The sequence below is a fragment of the Arthrobotrys flagrans genome, assembly GCF_004000055.1.
Source record: "Arthrobotrys flagrans strain CBS H-5679 chromosome Unknown unitig_0, whole genome shotgun sequence".
Lineage (NCBI taxonomy): Eukaryota > Fungi > Ascomycota > Orbiliomycetes > Orbiliales > Orbiliaceae > Arthrobotrys > Arthrobotrys flagrans.
Genome location: NW_027137550.1, coordinates 3381848 through 3401899, shown reverse-complemented (window position 1 = coordinate 3401899; position 20052 = coordinate 3381848). Strand labels below are relative to the sequence as shown.

At 47.5% G+C, this 20052-nt stretch overlaps 8 protein-coding genes across 8 annotated transcripts; 5 read left to right on the top strand and 3 right to left on the bottom strand.

Annotated features, from left to right (window-relative positions):
- Window positions 1-36: 36 nt before the first annotated feature.
- On the top strand, window positions 37-594 carry DFL_004043 (uncharacterized protein; the record flags this gene model as incomplete). Its single annotated transcript, XM_067633071.1, has 3 exons — window positions 37-62; window positions 143-293; window positions 415-594. The coding sequence occupies 3 exons, from the start codon at window positions 37-39 to the stop codon at window positions 592-594; spliced, it is 357 nt and encodes a 118-aa protein (XP_067491276.1).
- A 399-nt stretch (window positions 595-993) lies between these two features.
- DFL_004042 (uncharacterized protein) lies at window positions 994-2949 on the top strand (the record flags this gene model as incomplete). Its single annotated transcript, XM_067633070.1, has 3 exons — window positions 994-1412; window positions 1479-1805; window positions 1884-2949. 3 exons carry the CDS (start codon window positions 994-996, stop codon window positions 2947-2949), a joined length of 1812 nt encoding a protein of 603 aa, XP_067491275.1.
- Window positions 2950-3523: 574 nt separating this feature from the next.
- On the bottom strand, window positions 3524-4471 carry DFL_004041 (uncharacterized protein; the record flags this gene model as incomplete). The annotated part of the gene is made up of 4 exons (XM_067633069.1): window positions 3524-3969; window positions 4112-4285; window positions 4341-4365; window positions 4439-4471. 4 exons carry the CDS (start codon window positions 4469-4471, stop codon window positions 3524-3526), a joined length of 678 nt encoding a protein of 225 aa, XP_067491274.1.
- A 1838-nt stretch (window positions 4472-6309) lies between these two features.
- Window positions 6310-8233, top strand: DFL_004040 (uncharacterized protein; the record flags this gene model as incomplete). Its single annotated transcript, XM_067633068.1, has 2 exons — window positions 6310-6489; window positions 6617-8233. The coding sequence occupies 2 exons, from the start codon at window positions 6310-6312 to the stop codon at window positions 8231-8233; spliced, it is 1797 nt and encodes a 598-aa protein (XP_067491273.1).
- A 4124-nt stretch (window positions 8234-12357) lies between these two features.
- Window positions 12358-13458, top strand: DFL_004039 (uncharacterized protein; the record flags this gene model as incomplete). Its single annotated transcript, XM_067633066.1, has 1 exon — window positions 12358-13458. One exon carries the CDS (start codon window positions 12358-12360, stop codon window positions 13456-13458), a length of 1101 nt encoding a protein of 366 aa, XP_067491272.1.
- A 406-nt stretch (window positions 13459-13864) lies between these two features.
- On the bottom strand, window positions 13865-16227 carry DFL_004038 (uncharacterized protein; the record flags this gene model as incomplete). Its single annotated transcript, XM_067633065.1, has 3 exons — window positions 13865-15228; window positions 15290-15605; window positions 15667-16227. 3 exons carry the CDS (start codon window positions 16225-16227, stop codon window positions 13865-13867), a joined length of 2241 nt encoding a protein of 746 aa, XP_067491271.1.
- Window positions 16228-16666: 439 nt separating this feature from the next.
- On the bottom strand, window positions 16667-18200 carry DFL_004037 (uncharacterized protein; the record flags this gene model as incomplete). Its single annotated transcript, XM_067633064.1, has 3 exons — window positions 16667-16872; window positions 16943-17642; window positions 17739-18200. 3 exons carry the CDS (start codon window positions 18198-18200, stop codon window positions 16667-16669), a joined length of 1368 nt encoding a protein of 455 aa, XP_067491270.1.
- A 325-nt stretch (window positions 18201-18525) lies between these two features.
- DFL_004036 (uncharacterized protein) lies at window positions 18526-19597 on the top strand (the record flags this gene model as incomplete). The annotated part of the gene is made up of 4 exons (XM_067633063.1): window positions 18526-18574; window positions 18641-19063; window positions 19119-19295; window positions 19353-19597. 4 exons carry the CDS (start codon window positions 18526-18528, stop codon window positions 19595-19597), a joined length of 894 nt encoding a protein of 297 aa, XP_067491269.1.
- Between the last annotated feature and the right edge of the window lie 455 nt (window positions 19598-20052).

Genomic DNA, 20052 nt, shown 5'->3' with positions numbered 1-20052 from the left:
CTCACACGAACACCCTTCAATTCAACCCTCCTAATCATGTCCACATGGCCACCGCTGGCTCGGTAGTAACTAGAATGTCGATTTTAAGAAACCTTGCGAGGCGGGTTGACGTTGGTTATACGAATGTACTTCTTCCGACAAGGATAACTACCACGAGGTTACTGGTGCAACGGCGGTTTTCGACGGCTGCAAGGTTGGGGTATCCGGTTGAAGGGGTGCCTGAGCATTTAGACGAGAAGGAAGCTGGGATCTTTGAGAAGTTGAGGGAGGGGTTGAGTCCCAGTCGGTTGGATGTAAGTTTTTTTTTTTTCGGGATATATGTTTTTTTAGGATACAGTATCCAAACCCTGACCGGAGCGTCTTGTGGATATTTTGATTTTTACATTTTACTGACTAGATTTGATGTTTACATAGGTCAAAGACATCTCGGGCGGATGCGGCTCAATGTATGCGGTTGAGATCGAGTCGCCGAAGTTTAGAGGATTGACGACGTTGAAGATGCATCGGGAAGTGCAGGGGATCCTGGCGGAGGAGATTAAAGGATGGCATGGGATCCAGTTGAAAACCAAGGCGACGCCGGCGGGGGAGGAGTGATTGGATTTTTATCTTATCACTAGAATTGGATGGCTTCGAGCTTATACACAGCTTGGGACTTTGGTGAAGCCGTTGGCCATTGGTCTTGCGAAGCTTTCGGGTGGATTGAACGGATTGGAATGTCCTTTCTTCCTTTCTTTGTTCTGGGAGTAGACTATTGAAAATACTGCCGCTGTGGATATGCATACATACAATGGACCTACAATCCTCCTTTTCTTGAGGCTTTCTTCATGAATTTAATTAAAATCTGGCTGTCTGTTGAAGCCTCCGTCTTTTTTTATATCCCGGGCCAGCCGCCCGCCAAGACTTTTCGAATCGTAGTTTCGCGCAGCGAGAAAAATTTCAAACCTTCGACTTTTTTTCTTCCGAAACACCACTCCACTTCACCACATCACAACCATGAAGCGCAAACTCTCCGACACCGATTGGTCCCCCGCAACCTTCACCTCCCTCCCCCTCGACCCTCGTATCCTCCAAGCGATCGCAACTCTAAACTACTCCACTCCGACCCCCGTCCAACAATCCGTAATCCCTCCGGCATTGGAGGGAAAAGACATTCTTGCGCGCGCAAAGACCGGATCTGGGAAAACAGCTGCATATTTATTGCCCATTTTGCACCGTATTTTAACATCTCAGGATGGTAATGGGAATGGGAATGACGGTGAAGCTGTGGTCGCGGCGACGGAAGCGTTGATTTTGGTTCCTACGAGGGAACTGGCGGATCAGGTTCACAAGGTTATCGAGCAGTATACTACCTACTGTGGGAAGCAGATCACGGCGGTTAATATTGCTAGGAATGTATCTGATTCGATTCAACAGTATGTTCCCAGATCCCTCCCGAAAACCAATTCTCTTCTTTTTTTCTAACCTTGCGTGCAATCCAGATCCCTCATCCTCTCCCACCCCAAAATCCTAATCTCCACCCCTTCCCGCGCAGCAATCCACTTCAACACCGAAACACTCTCCCTGGCATCATTAAAATACCTAGTTATCGACGAAGCCGATTTGATACTTTCCTACGGTCATGAAAATGATATGCAAGTATTATCCGGTGCGTTACCGAAGGGTATACAGACTTTTTTGATGTCCGCTACTCTTACGGATGACGTCGAGGGACTGCAAAAGTTGTTTTGTAGACATCCGTTTGTTTACAAACCGGATGCTAAGGAGGAGGACGGTGGTGGGGAAGGGGTGAAGCAGTTTTATATCAGGTGACTTTTTCCTCCCGAGATGTTGTTTATACATAGGGATTAGGAAAGTGGAACGTACTGACTTTGGTGGCATGGTAGCACGGGAGAGGACACGAAATTCCTATTGCTCTATGTGATCTTCAAATTGAAGCTCATCAAGGGTAAATCCATAATCTTCGTCGCGGACGTGGATAGATGTTACAGACTACGCCTCTTCCTCGAACAGTTCGGCATCAGAGCTTGCGTGTTGAATTCCGAGTTACCCGTGAACTCACGTCTACACATCGTTCAGGAATTTAACAAGAATGTCTACGAGATCATCATCGCTACCGATGAAAACGAAATAATGGGGGATGAGGATGATGAAGAAGACGACGATGATGAGAACGAAGGGGAAGGAGGAGTCGACGGAGACACGGTAATGAAAGGAACCGACGAACAACCGAAGAAGAAGAAAAAGAAGTCCAAAAAGTCCAAGACCGGAAAACGTGACGCAGAATACGGCGTCTCCCGCGGCGTGGACTTCCAAAACGTCACTTGCGTCTTAAATTTCGACCTCCCCTTGACCTCAAAATCTTACATGCACCGAATCGGCCGTACCGCTCGCGCCGGAAACTCAGGAATGGCGTTATCGTTCTACGTCCCGAAACCCCTATACGGCAAACACCGCCCAACCAGCATCCCGTCCTCGATAAACGACGAAAAAGTTCTGGAAAGGATTAAAAAACAACAGGGGAAGCTTCATCACGAATTGAAACCGTACAATTTCGACATGAAACAGCTAGAGGCTTTTAGGTACCGGATGGATGATGCCTTACGTGCGGTCACAAAGGTTGCGGTACGGAACGCAAGGATGAAGGAATTGAGGGCTGAGTTGGTGGCTAGTGAGAAGTTGAAACGACATTTTGAAGAAAACCCGGAGGATTTGAGGCATTTGAGGCACGATAGGGAGATTAAAGTTGTGAAGGTGCAGCAGCATATGAAGAGGGTGCCGGAGTATTTGCTGGGGAAGGGGAAGGCGGCGGGGATGGGGTTGCAGCAAGGTGGCGGCAGCGTACCGTTTAAGGTGGGAAGTAGGAAGACGGCTAGGGGGAAGGGGAAGCAGAAGGGGAAGAAGGTGGGGAAGAGGAAGGATCCGTTGAAGAGCTTTGGGAGGAAGAAGTAAACTGTCACATGCCATGTTTGCATGGTATGTGGAGGACCAGGGGGGGTACGTGATTATCTGGAGTATAAAGGACACGGTAAAAAGAATTCGAATTCCCATGGGTATCGTTCAATTTTTTGATATCATATCAAGGCAATCTATCTCCGAGGCTTACAAAAACCGATTCTAAAAAAGTCAAAAAAAGCAGTCCGCCGTTAATGGAGAGAGGAAAAAAAAAAAAAGGTGGAAAAAGGAAATAAAAGCGGAAGCGGTGGCATAAGGCTGATGCGATCCAGCCTTCCTCTGACGTGATGACCGTTATGGGCATTCACGTTTCGTAACAAAAATTAAAATATTAAGAGGGAAACCACCAAAAAAAAACCTGCTGAGAGGAAATAAAAGAAGTGTGACATGTCCGAGTTATTTTCGTGATATGTCCCTTCGCACTCGTAATATCCCCTTTCCTCTTTCTTTCGGACGAGTAAGATACTGCGTTTCCTCTCGTAACGGCCCTTACTCTTTCGTAAGAAGTTCTCCTCGGATGGATATGGCTTGGCATGGAGAAGAGTTCAGTGGAGAAAAGAGAAAAGAGAGTTCATGACTTGGGGTATTTCCCTGTCGTAGCCTTCATCTCAGCCAATGCCTTCTCCTTGTCTATCAGCTTCTTCCTGGTCTCCTCCTTGAGCTCCTGAACTTGCTTGATCGCCTCGGCTAAACGGTCTTCCTCCTCTCCTTCCGTGTCCTGGGCGTACATGATCTTCCCCGTCCGTTTCGGAGCTAGCTCGGGAGCTTTGTTCGAAGTCAACACCTCATACATTGCCTCCGTTGGTTCGTTGAAGAGGATTTCTTCGTATTGGTAGGCGTGGACGGGGCGGTTTTGTTCCTTTGCTATTTCTTTATCGGGGCCGAAGGGGTGGAGCGTTAGGTGATGGTAGAGCTGGAGGGGCTTTTCGCCGGATTCGGTGCGGAAGAAGATTTTGATGTGAATGTCGAATTCACCCCAGCCTGTTTCGGAGACTTCGAAGGGAGGTGCGTCGAGTGCTGTTCTTTTATTTTAGCGTTTTTTCCCTCCTCTATCTCCATCTTTCACCATTTCCTCCTTTCTTTTTTCCTTTTTTTTTTTTTTTTTTTTTTCTTTTACAGATGTGTGGATTTTATATAAAGACAAGGCATCCGGACGTACTTCTGGTGGCATTTGTATATGTCTCGTGAAGTTTGAATTGCACACGCTTGACAAAGTATGAGATATCTTCGTCGTAGACTCCCTTGACGGAGACGGTCCAGCGGTGGGTATGTTCCGGCGGGAGGTTACTTGTTCTGTTCTCTTTCGTGATGGGAGTGGCGATGTTGCCATATACTATCCGTCTCCGTCAGAATTCTTCGTCCATCGTGCATGACTTTTATTTTAATACCTATGGGTCTGTATATTTGCACGCCCTGTATGGAAAGATTTCAGTATGGGTTAGGAGGAGTGCCCGGAGGAAGACGGGGTGGTGCAAGGGTGACGTACTCTGACGCGCTTTGTGCTGGAGGGAGTAGGCATGGTGGTTGATATCGATGATTGTTGTTGAGGAAGGATTGGAGGTCGAGTGCTGGGGTGGTTCGGTTTAGTTCGATCGCAGTTTGACCGATTCAGATCATGCACGTGGAACTCAACAGCCGACTCCAATGCTCTATGGCAAATAGAAACGAAAAGAAACTAGGATTGATTGATTGATTAAGTAAGAACGTAAATCAACTCGGACCCCAGAGGATGGCCCAAACCCAGAGGAGGCTAGTATAGCACGGCGTGGTACGGGTACGGTCGTGATCGATACGCTAAAAGTTATACAACTTCACAATAGGCTCCATGACTACCACTCCAACAAGTAAGTATTCGCCACCGACATATTAATCAACGATCCTAATCGACAGCCTACGACGATCGTCAGGTCTAGATATAGGCAGACTAAGCCCCCTGGGACATGCCGAAGAACCAAAACGATGTTGGTTTCCCCGGAACAAGATCTGGCAGAAGGGAAACAGCCAATTATTTAACCAATACGGGCAGGCCATCCCAGACGGAAGCAACAGATCTGAGAAAGTAGTTCAGAATGTCGCCATTACCGGGCGCATGTTCGCCATAGCCCACGTTTCCCAATAAATAGCCTGCACTTTCCTGTGTGAAAAGAGAAAAATGGTGCAATGACTGCCAATATCGGGCACAAATGGCCTAATACCTCCCTTATGCCACCCAGTCCGTTCCCTTGCGCCTTACCGTGCGATGCCGTATGTGTGACAGTGTGCGGATTTGTGTGAATTATGTGCAAATCGCCTTCGGAGTAGGAAAAAAGTAGGGCTCTGGGCCTGATTTGAAAAGGGATGTTAGTCTGCGTCCGGGGAAATCATATAAATACAAGAACCCAGGTGGCGCCACCGAAGGAAACAGTTAGTCTGCTACAAATATTTAGCTAACTCGGAGTCTTTTCGCCAGCTTCTCATCAAATACTTACTTAATCTCCCTCACGTTCGGTCCGCTTTGTATTCGGAGATATTTATATATACTACCCAATGATCCTCTTCTTCTACGCCCCCGTGAGAGTAAAGTAGTTTTTTTTTATATTCTTTTTTATTTATATTTATTATAAAGAAAGAATATAAAGAAGATACTCCGTAGAAGGTTTGTTTGTCGTCGTTCGAAAGCCGAGAGTTACTGCCCTGTCCTGCCTTCGATACCCTTTTTTGCCTTCCAACTTTGGGTCCTTCGCCGACCAAACCTTTCCATCCTCCAACAATAAACTCCCCCGGACTATACTAAGCACAGTCCACCAGACTTCGGACGAACTCAGACTAACCCCTCGCACGTCATCGTCCCTGCCAGTTTCTTAATTCTTTTTTTTTTTTTGCCAGATTTGAGTCAAGATTGAATAAATTAACTTATCCGAGGATATCTTATTTTGTTTGATTTTTTTATCGGGCTTCAATAACGAGATCGAATTGGAGATATTAATAATATCGGTTATGTTAAATTACTGAGTAAGTACCTTACTTCCAGACTCACTTGTTATGTGCGGTGACCTGCCGCTGCATTAGCTCCGATTCAAAAGCCCTTCCCGCTGCACCCTTTCAACAACAACCACCCCCCTCTTTCTATACACCGTTCCCCACCCGCCTATCCCTCCCCAGTTCATCTGCCTCATTGTCGCCCCTCCTCTCCCTTCCTCCCTGCGCTCTCACCGTACCAATTAATCGCCCCTCGCACGACCTCCATCTAACCGGGCGACCCTAGATCGATACATACGGATAGACATAAATATCGCTTCCGATTTCCGACCTTTCGATCTATATATCTCTCACGTGCAACGGCAGTCATTGCTTCTTTCCGACTTGATAATATCGCACATGGACATCGAAGCCTCCAAAGTCACCGTCGTCCCCTTCCTCTCCAAACACATCCCTGACCAGTACACCGGCCAGCATCCTCCAAAGACTTCGACAAACACAAAGTACTGTTACCGACACCACCCCGACCTCAAATGTCGTCGGCAGGCGGATGAGCCTACCATGGAGGAGGTCCAGAAGGTATTTTCACCCACTCCCAAAATGCGGGAATTTTTATAAATAAATAAAATAAAAAAATTTAAATAAAACCGTGCGGCCGAGGGATGTTGCATTGCGCATGAAGTGTACTAATCAAAGAGTCAAAAAGGGCCTGGAAAAGCTGCCGGTGTCGGACCAACAAGCCATCTCTCACGTCTGGACAATCTTCTCCGCTGCACCTGCCAGTCAGAGAATCCTCATCCTCCAGGGGATCCTTACCCAGTGCTGCTTCCCTCAGCTCTCTTTCATCTCCGGCGCTCTCAGAGACCTCATCCGAATCGACTTCATCTCCGCCCTCCCTCCCGAACTCGCCTTCCGAATCCTTTCCTTCCTCGATACTACCTCTCTCTGCAAGGCAGCTCAGGTCTCCCGACGATGGCGAACCCTTGCCGACGACGATGTTGTCTGGCACAAAATGTGCGAGCAACACATCGACAGGAAATGCACCAAATGCGGCTGGGGGTTGCCGTTGCTTGAAAGAAAGCGACTTCGTCAGACGAAACGTCAGATGGAATTAAGGGCCAAGGGCAAAGTGATCCCGACCAGAGACGACCTCGCCGTCGAGGATACCCTTGACAGGAAGCGACTATCCGACTCTGACGAAGACCCGGAAACCACCCGACGTGCCAAGAAGGTCTGCCGGCGCACTTCTTCCTCGGGTATCGTCGAAGAAACCGGTTCGTTGAATCTCAAGGAAAGACGACAACGCCTTTGGAAGGACGTCTACTCCGAGCGCTACAAGGTCGAATCGAACTGGAGGAGGGGCCGATACCAATCCAAGATTTTTAAGGGCCATGAAAACGGCATCGTGTGCATCCAGTTCGATGACACCATGGTTGCCACCGGTTCGTACGATAGGACCGTCAAGATCTGGGACATCGAAACAGCTACCGAGATCCGAACCCTCAGAGGACACACCAACTGCGTCCGAGCTTTGCAGTTCGACGAAACGAAGCTCATCAGTGGATCTTTGGACAACACGCTTAGGATCTGGAACTGGAGGACGGGTCAATGCATCAACATCCTTCGAGGTCACCAAGCCGGTGTCGTATCCCTTCACTTCGAGGGCGAGCTCCTGGCCTCCGGTAGCGTCGATACTACCATCCGCCTCTGGAACTTCAACGATAAAAGGACCGCCATCTTCCGCGGCCATACCGACTGGGTCAACGCCGTTAGGATCCATGGCGCCTCGAACACCCTCTTCTCCGCTTCGGACGACACGACCGTGAAAATGTGGGACTTGACGAGTAGAGCTTGCATACGAACATTTACCGGTCATGTCGGCCACGTCCAACAATGCTTCCCTTTGAACTTGGAATCCTTTGACGAAGATGAATGCATGGATGATGCCGGAGACGTCGCCTCCCCCGGTTCCGATGACAACCCTCAGGTCCTCCCCAAGAATATCAGTCGTGCCCCGACCCACATGCTCACGGCTGCACTCGATACGACGGTGAAGCTCTGGGACGTGGCTACGGGTCGCTGCCTCAAGACTCTCTTCGGACATACGCAAGGAATATGGGGGCTCAGTGCGGACTCGTTGAGAGCTATCACGGGTGCCGAAGATGGGATGCTTAAGATCTGGGACATCAGAACGGGCAAGTGTGAGAGGACCGTCACACAACACGTGGGTCCGGTGGCATGCGTGGCGTTGAGTGATAGTAGGATGATGAGTGGCGGGCAGGATGGGGAGGCCATTCTTTATTGCTTCAAGCCGAAGGCGTGAAGTATCCTCCCTCCCCATCTGCCTCCGACCGACCGTACTTTAGAGGCTTTTTACGATACGATGAGGTGTACTTTTATCTTTTTTTTTTTTATTACTTTCCGTTGGGCTCATTGGTGTAATCTTGTGCGGGATGAAGGTGAATTTGGAGTTTTTTCCTTTTTTCTTTTTGATGCTCTGATCTGGTATTCCACTGCGGGGCGTTTCTTTCCTTTCATATATCACGAAAGTTTATATATATATACCCTCAGCTGCTTTCGTCTTCTCACCTTCTTCTTTTTAAACACTCCCTTGTGTTCTCGTCCGAGAATACTTTCTACTACTAACAAAAGCCTTCCTTTCCACATACTTTAAAAAATGTATATCATTTCGGCTTTCCCTTTTTTAATCTTTATCTGTTGATGTTGTTTGCTTGTCCGAAAAGTGCGCTACTTTTGGTGGTTAGCTAGCTCTATAGAACTTTTAGTACGCAAGTACATTGTATTCTCAAATTTAGTATTTCAGAGATGGAGCTTTTTGAAATTCCACCCGAACCGGGCCTTGGAGTAGTTCTACGGCCGTTTGGGCAACGCATCGTGTCTAATCCCGAGTCGCAAGTCGTGGACTTGTTACATTCCACTTGCGATCGGGCGATTTCGGTGGCTTCCCCGCTCGTAATCATCAGGGGATATATATCTTAGATTACGGATTCCATCTTTCGGTCGATCCTACTCTGAGACGTATACATGTAGTGTGCGGAAGTCTGATTAATCCGCATCTCTCTTCTCGTTCGGATCGTCGGGCTTTCCCTCCTGTCCACCCCCTCCGAACCCTACCGCTACGCCGGACCCTTTCCTAATATTCTCCGCGCAAACAAACAAACGCACGACGAGTTCTTCCAAACACTTTATGGCCGGGATGTATTCCCCGTTAGAATCGGACCCGTGTCATCCGGGGATATTGCGGGGTGGCAGGGGTCGAATATACGAGTTTTTGGGAGAGGGTCGATGGGAGCAAGGATGGGTTGGCGATTGTTACGTTGATTGGGTGTGGGGCGGGGAAGGGGATTCGCCGCTATTAATCGAACCAAACCACCGTTTCGAAGAATTAGCGGTGATGACGAAAAGGAGAATAGCGATAATATCCATCTTGATATCGTCATTCACCCGGAGTCATTGGATCCGTGGAGCAAAGGCCTCGAGTTTGAGATTAGCCAGGGATCGACGACGATGGGTGAACTTGTCGATCTCCAACGCACAGCTTTGGAAGAAATCATATACGTCATCTGGCCGTTGACAACGCCAGGGTGGGGTTGCTCCCCAAAGTTGGGACCTATAATGGGGAGGAGGCTCGGAGAAGGAGAGAATTCGGTAGAGAGGGAGGGAGGGAGAGAAAGAGGTTCGAGGAGGCGAAAGAGATGGCGTCGAGGGAATGTAATGAGGATAGTGGCTTTACAAAGAAGGAGGAGGAGGGGTTTGATGGGCTGTGAAAGGGAAAAAGTTGATTTTGGTGACGAAGTGGGATGGGGATTGAGAGGTCTTATGGGGGAGGGGCAAAGTTGGATTGAGGGGGTACGAGACTAAGATTGAGGATATACAAGGCTTGAATGTGTGGAGCAGCGTTAGTCTCGTGGCCCTCCTTGAGCAGGAGCAGTGTGTTGCCGTTGTTGTAAATTAATCCTGCGCGGCGAAAACGGTAATAGAGCGTTTTGGGCTGGCATGGGGATATTCTTATAAGAAATAAAATTCCTCGGAAGTAATTTCCGGTACGAAAAAACAACCGCGCCGGCAGGTTTAAGATAAAGGCGAGTTTGTTGTATTTTGCGGTGGTGCAACACAAACCCCGGCCTGGTATGAATATGCATTCGCTTGGAAATCCGACAAGGCCAAGGCGGTTTTGGGCTGGCACAAAGCATATAAAGCCACGGGTGTTCTGCCTCATTTGGCCCCAGCGTTCTCTTTTCGCATGTGTCCGAAGATGTATACGACGCGACGTCGGCCGAGCCGGCTCTAGTTCACAAGACAGCGTCCGGACGTAAGTCTCGGTTCTGAATTTACCAATTTCTTTATCTTCAGCTGAACAGGAAACCGAACGAAATCTAAATACCCGGGGCGTAGAATCGCAATCCCAAAGCCCCCAATTCACCATAGGTTCCATCTTTTTAAAACTTTCAGGTGAAATCCGTAACGAAGTATACAAATACCTGGTTCTATTCGACGCCGAACCACCGCACCTTCCTCCGCCAAAACAACGTACATACTGGGAATCCCTAAAACCTGTTGCTCTGGACTCGTCGATACTCCGGTGGATAAGCAGATACATGGCGAGGCTACGAGCTTTCTGTATTCCCAGAACATATTCACTGTCAAAATTACTAAGCCGGATCAGGCCGTAAGTGTTATTTATCATAGTTCGTGGGAGGAGACGAGATATCGCCATCTCGTTAGGCAGGACCAGTATGCCGCAAATCACTACCTTTTCATCGTTAATTTACTTAATATACGATGTTTGACTTGTTTCGGCAGCGAGGAGCGGAAATGGTTTTATTCTGACTGCCGCCCACCGTTTATTCATCTCGACTCCGAGCCCGAACACGGAATGAATGGAAATGCTCGTATTGATATATCGATCCACCCGACAGAATTACACCCGTCTAAATTTCAGAACGCTTCGTTGACGAGTGGCGAGGTGGATGCTTTGCGTGAGAAATTTATAAAGGAATTGGTTTATACGATCTGGCCGTTTACTACAGTTGGTGAATGGAGGTTTACGGTCTAAAACTAATATTTTTATTATAAATTATTTTTTTAAAGTAAGTAACCTACCTTCATTCTTCTGTTCAAGTTGGAACACCCTGCGAGCCAGCGGTTTATTGAATTGGAGGATGCGGCGTTACGAGAATGTGATCGAAATGCTAAGTTGAGCGCGGAAGAAGAGAAATGGCTTGGGCTGGAACCTATCTGACCAGCAGGAAGAAAACCACGGGGACAAGGCGGCCCGGCGGCCACTGAATTAGAGAAGCTCAACACCCCGAACCGATCGAGTAAACATCGCCTTCAAAGGCACCGTTCTTTGAAAAGGAACAAAAGCATTATAAGATTCCGTAAGGACGTCCGCTCAAGCTACTAGTTGAATATCGCGATTGCGAGCTGTGCCGTTTGCTTGCATATGCATACAGAGACTTGGCACAGGGCACTGCTATTTCTACCCCGCAGAAGTCTTATAAAGAGGGAAATGCTATTTCGGTAACCCCATTTGACTATTTCGGTAACCCCACGTGATATCTTTGAGCCTCAAGATCCCCCTCAACTTGCTCAAATTAGCGTAGCTTCATGAATAGCTTCACCAAATAATAGAATGATCTTCACCTTAATAATACAAAAATTCTTAAATTCCTATGAAAATCTCACGTTGTGGAGCTCAAAAACGTCACGTGAGAAGTCCTTCGTCACGTGGGGTTACCAAAACAGTCATAATGAGTTACCGGAACAACATTTCCCAGTAGCATCCATATTTTTTAAACACCGTGTTCGGCCTAGGCTTTTCGTGCAAATGTTTAACAGCATACAACGCTCTCAACACACCCGACCCCCTTTGACGTGTTATAAGTTGGTTCCGTGTAGATGAATGGATCGAGGATCCAGTATTCACTCTGTCTGTGATCCGTGATGACAGAGTTCTGCAGCCATGCTGCTGTCCCGTGGTGTGTTATTTCGATCGTGGGTGCATCTTTAGCGAAATGGAGGTGAGTTTGGGGAAAATGTATTTGGGTTCAATTACTATCTCGTCTCGTGCGTGTGCGGGTTATGAGGTGGTTTATACATAAACCCTACCCTACCCTTCCAACTTTAAAATCTGCTCGCTGTTAGTGTTGGTTATTGATCCTGTATCAAAACTAAATCATATGTTCTCAAATAACTTTCAAGGTATTCTGAAGCCAAATAAAAAACTACAAAATACCTTCCTACACGGTTGAGTGGTATATTTCTCTCTCCAGCTATATATCGTAGGTCTTCCCCTTATCCTTTCAACATGTCTATCTTGTTCGTACCCAGCCCTGGCATATCTATCTGGTATCCTAATTATTTGGCTAGGATTTCAAACACCGAATACAAGTGCGACGATTCTATAGTAAACTGTTTCGAAAAATGTCAGGATTGGAATCGGTTATTGAAAACTATACGGTGGGCTGGATATGTGCCTTACAAGAGGAGTACGATGCGGCTTGTCGAATGCTCGATGTTGAGTTCAGACCGACTCCAAGTGGACTGGAGATTGGCCCAAGAGACGATAATACCTACGACTACGGAATGATAAATGGACACTATGTCGTTATCACATGCCTGCCAAGTGGCCGCTATGGGACCGTCGCAGCCGCTATCACCTCCAAGGATATGATTCGGTCGTTTCCAAGGTTGCAATTCATTTTGCTGGTAGGAATAGGCGGAGGAGCACCGACGCGAGAAAGAGATATACGATTGGGAGATGTTGTGGTTAGTTACCCAGAAGGTGACCTCGGGGGAGTCGTACAATTTGATCTCGGCAAACTACATCAAGTGGATGGAGAGGAAAGGAGAGGATCAAGTTTGTTCAAACGGACTGGCCACTTGAATTCTCCACCATCGGTGCTCCTCGAAGTTATGCCGCGGTTACTAAGGTCCCATGAAGATGCAACGAAAGCTGACAAGTTGGCGGAGCATATCAAATTGATGGATGATATGCCTAGCTTTCGACGCCCTGCCCAAGATCAATTATATCGGTCGGATTATGTACACCAAGGGGCAGGCAACGTTAAAACGTGTAGGAACTGCGACAAGGGTCAAACGATAGCGCGGCCCTCGCGCGCTGGAAACCGAGAATTTATGATTCATCATGGAATCATTGGTTCTTCGAACACCGTTATGAAAAATGCCGTTGAAAGAGACCGGTATGCCAAAGAGCTTAATATCTCATGTTTTGAGATGGAGGGGGCCGGATTAATGAATCATCTGCCTTCGTGTCTCGTCATCAGAGGGATATGTGATTATTCGGATACACACAAAAACGATGACTGGCACAATTACGCGGCACTTACGGCGGCGGCGTATGCGAGAGAGCTTCTTTTCACTCTAAGGCCTCTCGCAGTGCGATCGCCTCGTCCCCAGGCTCCTCAACCGCCAGCGCAAGAGGTGCCTTCACAGCCCCAACCCCTCCTTGCGCCTGGCCTCGAGGATGCCTCACAGGTTTCGGGGTGCTGCCGCCTTCAATAAACATGTCAACAATGGGTTTTTTCCGTCGTTCTTTCGAATATTTCAATCCTTCCTTCTTTCTTCAAGCGCTCTTAGGGCCAGATTTGAATTCGAAAGGGTCTATTCTGGTCTCGTTGCCAGAGCCTATTCTGTCTATTCTTTGGATGTTAACATTCCGTACCAGTCTCGAAACACCAACTATATACGTATATACACAGCTTAGTCTTGAGGTCGAATAAGCAGGTTTATAGGTAGGATTTTAATAGCAATCTCCTCTCTAAAGTGTTTGAGACCCGTGACAAGGTCCTACACTCCAACAACTTTTATACATAGAGAACCAGTGAAAATCAATATATATACAATCCAAAGAAAACTAGCTATACTACAATATCTACGCTGTACTTCGACCAACAAAGACCCAAATCAATTACTCCCTAAAAGCTCTCTCAACCCCCTGCATCACCTCTTCGACCACCATCCCACCTTTACCCCATACAAACTCATCTCCACACCCCCTCATTGCCTCTGCCCATTCTTCAACCTTCTTGCTCTTCCTCCCTTGTCCCCTTCTCAACTTATACACGTATCCCACACTCTTCCAATCAACATCATTCCTCACACCGACCCTCACAACCTCATCAAACACCCGGTCATCAATGTTTTTGATGCCAATAAACGGCACAATTGCCGACGGACTAATCCTTCCTTCCCTTTCGACTTCCAGCAGGATATCCTTCGCATAAACCGCCCCCCTGGTTTTCGTTAACGTGTCGAGAATCCCTTCTACCGTCGAAAGTTTGATCGCTTTAACTCCAACGTCATCTTTCAATGCATTCCAGACTCTCAGTGCGGATGCTTGGTCGTCGCATAACTTCAATAATTTGACCAGGCCCCTAACAAGTCCCTGGTGTATCCTCTCCCTCGCCTTTCCGGCTCGAGGTTGAATAGACAAAACGTGCAACTCAAACATTCGCATTGCAAGCCCTGCTGCTCTAAATCTCGCATCTCGTCGGTATGAAGCTTTGCTCGTGGCTGACTCCCTCAAGTTGTTGATAGCATCCCGGATATAGAGCACCGGGACATTTATGCTTCTATCTTTATTCTTCGATAGTAGGATGTCGAGTTTATCTAATAACGTTTCTGCAGCTGTAAACGTCCCCATCTTTGATTGAATGCTCAAAGCAACGGCGACAGAGGTGCCTAGTTGTCTTGGTTCGCCACGAAGGTTTGTAAGTGCTAGGAGATCGGTAGTGAATTCTACTATGTTCTTGGCACGTTGAGTGCCCGGTTGGGCAGCTGCGGAAGTGCGGTGGAGGGATCTGAAAAGTACCGACTGCAGTGGGAGGATTTTGTGGGTCCTTCCGGGGGCGCTGTTGTCGAGAACTAGCTTTTTACCCTCCAGTATTTCTTCCCATGTTAACGCTTGTGAGAATATTACCCTTGCAAATTGTTCAGCGATGGAGCTATCCCGGGGTACCCGTGATATTATGTATAATAACGAAGATTGTGCTTTGTAGAACGATGTTAGTTGCAAGCCATCTACCGTCTCTGGTTTTAATTTCTGGGATGCAAGGAGAGCGGAGTTTAGATTGCGATAGAGTTTTGGGAGAAGGAGAGACCCGTCGGCTGGATTTTGGATTTGCGAAACCTTTGAGGAGATGGCGGGGAGGGCTTCGCGCAGGCTGAGGTTGGTGGAGAGGAAGAGAAGGAGAGGCGGGGTTAAATGCTGCTTGAACGAGGAGTAAGTGAGAGTGAACTGTCGTTGGAAGTTCGAGGTTGCGGTGTTGAAGGCTAAGTCGTATTGTTAGTATAGGATTTGGAAAATTGAAGGGTGTTTATAGGGTATGCGAACTTTGTAGCACATCGCTAACGGTTTGATGTGATTCCGCTGGCTTGAGAGTAAACGCCTCGAACAATGATTTGAAGTACTCAATTGAATCAAGCTCTCGCTGCTCAATTGGCAACCACGAGCTCTGAATCTCGGTGTATAGGCGAATGATGTCGTTGTGTCTCCCACCTGTAACGAAGCGTTTGACGAGATATGATATGGAAGCTGTGCGAACTCTCGAATCTAGAGTACCGTATGCCTGGGTGCAGGCGACAAGATAAAATGTCGCCGGCCAGTCATCGGGTCCCTTCTCGAAGCCGTGATCTATTGCTGCAAAAAGCTGCGCAATTTGTAAGCTAATGTACTGCTTCGGTCTAGAAACTGAGGTTTTAAAAAAGTACCTGCTTGTGATTCTTTGTTTTCCCAGCATCTCTCTTCTCCCCACTTCTAACGATACTATCCACCGTTTCCGGCTGGGATGTTGCTATCGAAGCACCGTCATGACCTCTCTGTAGCGGCGGCGGCGTCGGGATATCGTATTTGTCGTCCTTGTGAACTTTCTCATTGTTATGTTTTCTGGAGAAACCAGCCAAGATGTCGTAAGAGTTTGGTTTAAATATCGATTCCTCAGAATAGGTTCGTTTACGGATGTTGGACTTCAGATTCGCAGATTTGGCCTGCCAGAGAAAGTCACGGTCGTCTTTGCTAATGTATCCATTGTTGAATTGGTGTTCGTTGTCGATCTGACGTTTATAAGGGTGGTCGGTACGGTCTAAACCAGTACTCGAGGTGTGTAAATGTACATTCGAAGAAGGCGAAGAATGATTGGTAATGGGTATTATTCGGAAACTATGGCGGTGGTGGTAGTGTGGATGGTGATGGTGATGGTGGGGTTTGGTGGAGGGGTGTCTGGAGACGTTGACGGCCAATTTAAGGCTACGGCCGCATGAATGAAAATTCATCTGACTTCCATTGCCGGCTAAGGGGACACGATACTGCCAGCCTCGAGATGCTGGAAGCCTGCAGCTTTCGGATGGATGGGTGGCTCCCGCAGTTTCGGAGAACTGTTGTTCAATTTATCGATTGGAGGTTGCACGTTGGTGTGTCGTGTGGTTGCAATTGGATTTTTATATCGAAGTTTTGCGGGAGAAAGGAGGAAAATTTACAACAGGAAGTCAACACATCGGAGTATTCTGACTTTGATAGTAAACAGGATATTTGATGTTGAAGATAATGATGTTTCTGATCTGATAGATCTAAGAACATTATTTTTCATATATCTTGTACATTATATTCAATTTCATCGAAGGTGTAAGGCCCCTTAACATATAAACGCCCGCTTGGATATCCATGATAAACCCACCGCTGAATAACTAACAAGTTCGCGGAAACATAAAATGCTTAAAATTGCCTGACTCCTGACGATATAGCGGCCGCTCGTCTCGTCATCGCATTCTCAATAACTCCCGGTTTGATTTCGGGAATCTCCCAGGCATCCATCCGCTGGACTGTGTAAGCTCCCGGTGGATCCGACAAGCCCGGCCAGATATCTGATGGCAAGAAGTCACCGTATTCGGACCGGAATTGCTCCCTTTCGTTTAGATCCCCTGTCGTACACTTCGTCAGCATATCTAGGCCTTTGTGAAAATAACTCAATCTCTGGGGCAGAATACTCACGCTCATTTAACATATCAATTTGTGTCAAGGCCTCCTGGATTATAGCATCCTTCTGCCTCTGCACTGTTATCCTCCTCCCAACTTCCACAAGCAGTGCATCATACGCATCTCCAAATAGCACATAATGATCCGTCAACCTCTGTAGCTCATCCAACCGCTCCGCAATGACCTTCTGATTATCATTCTGCTTCTGCACAAACTCCTTCGATTGTATCGTACAATCCACCAAACTACTCTGCCCTTCGTGCATCTTCCCCAGAAGCGCGAGTACAGCTCGGTAGTGATCCGCTATATCTTGAATCGTTTGTTCGACCAATATACCCGTGGCCTCCATCTCATCGAGCCGTTCTTTGATCTCGTTTACTACATCGTCGACTTCACCGGCATCCTTTTCTAGAACGGCGAGCATATTTGCTTTGTCTTCTTCTGTTTCAGGATCTTCTTCCTGACTCGATATCCCACCGTCGTGCGATTCCGCTCGCTTTAGTGCTAATGAGCAGAGGTCGTAGTGTTTTGCCAGCGATTCCAGTAGCGATGCCATCACGGACGCATGTTCTTCCATCGACTCTAGCGAGGGCCTGATGGCGACCACAAGGTCGGGAATAGCTGATTTCTTCGATAACGAGCTTAGCGACTCCGCTATGGATGCGATAAGCACGGTAAATGGTTCCAGATGTGATTCAAAAATTTCATCTGTCTCCTATCTGCTCCCACAACCACCGAAAAAATCATTGAAAGTGATCAGCCTTCGAGCATCCAGAGCAGTTTCATGAAGGTCCTAGGGGAAAAGCCTAACCTGTACTTGATCAATCACCCCTTTCAACTGGCTCTTCAAGTTCTCAATACCATCCTCATCCACAAAATCATATAAACACCTCTGCTGTGCCTCCTCCTCTGTTCCCCCAACCGCCGAAAAAGCACCTTCAACCTCGGTTCTCCTCAAAGTCGTCAGCGTCTCATCAAGCCTTTGATCCGCTTCATCCAACATCCCCAGGGAGTTTTGAAACTCCTTTCTTGCAAGTTCGCGTTGATTCTCCATAAGCGAATTTGCCGTCTGGAGCAGCTTTAGTTCGTCTTTAATACCGCTTTGGAGAAAGGATGCGCGGGAGGACATAATGGAAGCATCGATAAGGGAGTTACGGGTTGTGGTTATGATTTCGTTACCGCGAGTGCAGTAGGTTACAGAGTTGAGAGAGCGTTTGGCATTTAAAAACCAGTTTGTGAGGTCGGCGACGTTACGTTGGGTTGAGGTTGACATCTTGAAGGGTGTTATGGGTGGTGATGTCGGGGGTGAGGGTCTGGGAAGATGCGGTTTGTAGATGTGGAGGATATATGCGCGTGATTGCTTGAACGGGATGCCGCAGATGAGCTATGCGGCGACCTGAATGCGGCCCGCCAAGCGAAAATGTCATGATATCATACACTAAAAACAACGACGGACCCGATACAGAAGTTACACCAGCATTCGCTCATTGGGGAGTTAAGTTCGATTATAAGAGCTCAAGAGGCGGTGGGCTAGAAATTTATTGAATTGGGATTTCTTTTCGATTCATACATCCAACTTCTTCGGATATACACATCTAATGGCAGCCCGAAAGTGTCTCGCCGTCTTTGGCGGCAATGGATTTCTGGGTAGGCTATTATCACAGTCATACATCCTCTGGTGTAAATATCAGAACTAATAGATATCGCTCACAGGAAGTAAAATATGCCAAGCTGCCATTCAAAGGGACTGGAAAGTCATCTCCTTCTCCCGCTCCGGAGAACCAGACTGGAAGACCTCTAGCAAATCGGGTCGTCGCCCGGAGTGGGCCGACAATGTGACCTGGATCTCAGCTGATATCTTTGAGCCATCGACTTATAAACCTCATCTAGCGGATGCGGACGCGGTGGTGCATAGTATGGGATTGTTACTAGAGGCGGATTATAAAGATGTCTTGAGGGGGAAGGAGAATCCGATTTCGGGGCTAAGGAAGGCGTTTGGGAGTGCTGGGAGTGCATGGCCAAAGAGTAAGAATCCATTGGAGAAAGTGCCGGGTGAGGAGGTGGCAGAGACTGGAGGGAGCGGAAGGGAGACAGGGGATAGGCAGTTGACCTATGAGAAGCTGAATCGGGACTCAGGTGGGTATCTAGGCCCGGTATACCGTTCGACCATTGCTAATATGGTGTTTTATAGCTCTGATTGCTGCTAAGCAGTTCGTTGAATCGTCTTCAGCACCAAAGAAGACGTTTGTATACATATCCGCTGCAGCTGGGTTCCCAATCCTTCCGCAGAGATATATTTCGACAAAGCGGGAGGCCGAGGACCTTCTATCACAGGTTCCAGATTTTAGGTCGATATTCTTCAGACCAGGTAAGACTACTGCCCAACCGGATGGAAGAGTGTTCGACGAGTTCTAATATTTGACAGGCTTCATGTACTCCCACGAAAGACCAATCACGGTGCCAATGAGCTATTTGACTCAAGTTTCTGCAACAATGAATAGCCTTACTGGCAACATTTTTTCAGGATTATTAGGTGCGGCAGGTTCAGCTCCTCTTGATGTTGAGAAGGTCGGAGTAGCCGTTGTTCACGCGGTCGAGGATGAATCTATCATCGGGCCAGTGGAGGTACAGCAAATTGGCAAGTTAGGATCAAGAGTGTTGGTATTTTAAACGGGGATATCAAGTGTGTAGTGTACATTAGCAAACTCCAATCAGACCAAAGCAGCGCTTCTCATTCAATCATAAGTTTGTTTACAATAGAAGGACCGTGATAATTAGGACGGAAAGTTCACGCCCCAACCGTTGGCTCTATGGGTACGTATGCATAAAGATGCCTTGGAGGAACCTCATATGCAACCTCGAATCCAGCACCCATCATGGCTTTATTTCTTTTCCAAAAGAAAGTAGTTCAGCATTAAGGCTCGCCAAAATTCCCAATATTATCAAGCTATCCAATCCTCATAAGGATTCCTTCCGGGGCGAGGACCGATAAAAATGTGATGAGCCACGGTAGGACGTTAAGATTTTGTTTTTCAGTGGGTTCGACAGAGTACCCATCCATTAGGTGTGTTGACCTCGAGGTCCAAGATAGCCTTGGGCCAATATCAATGTATTCGAAAGTGCGA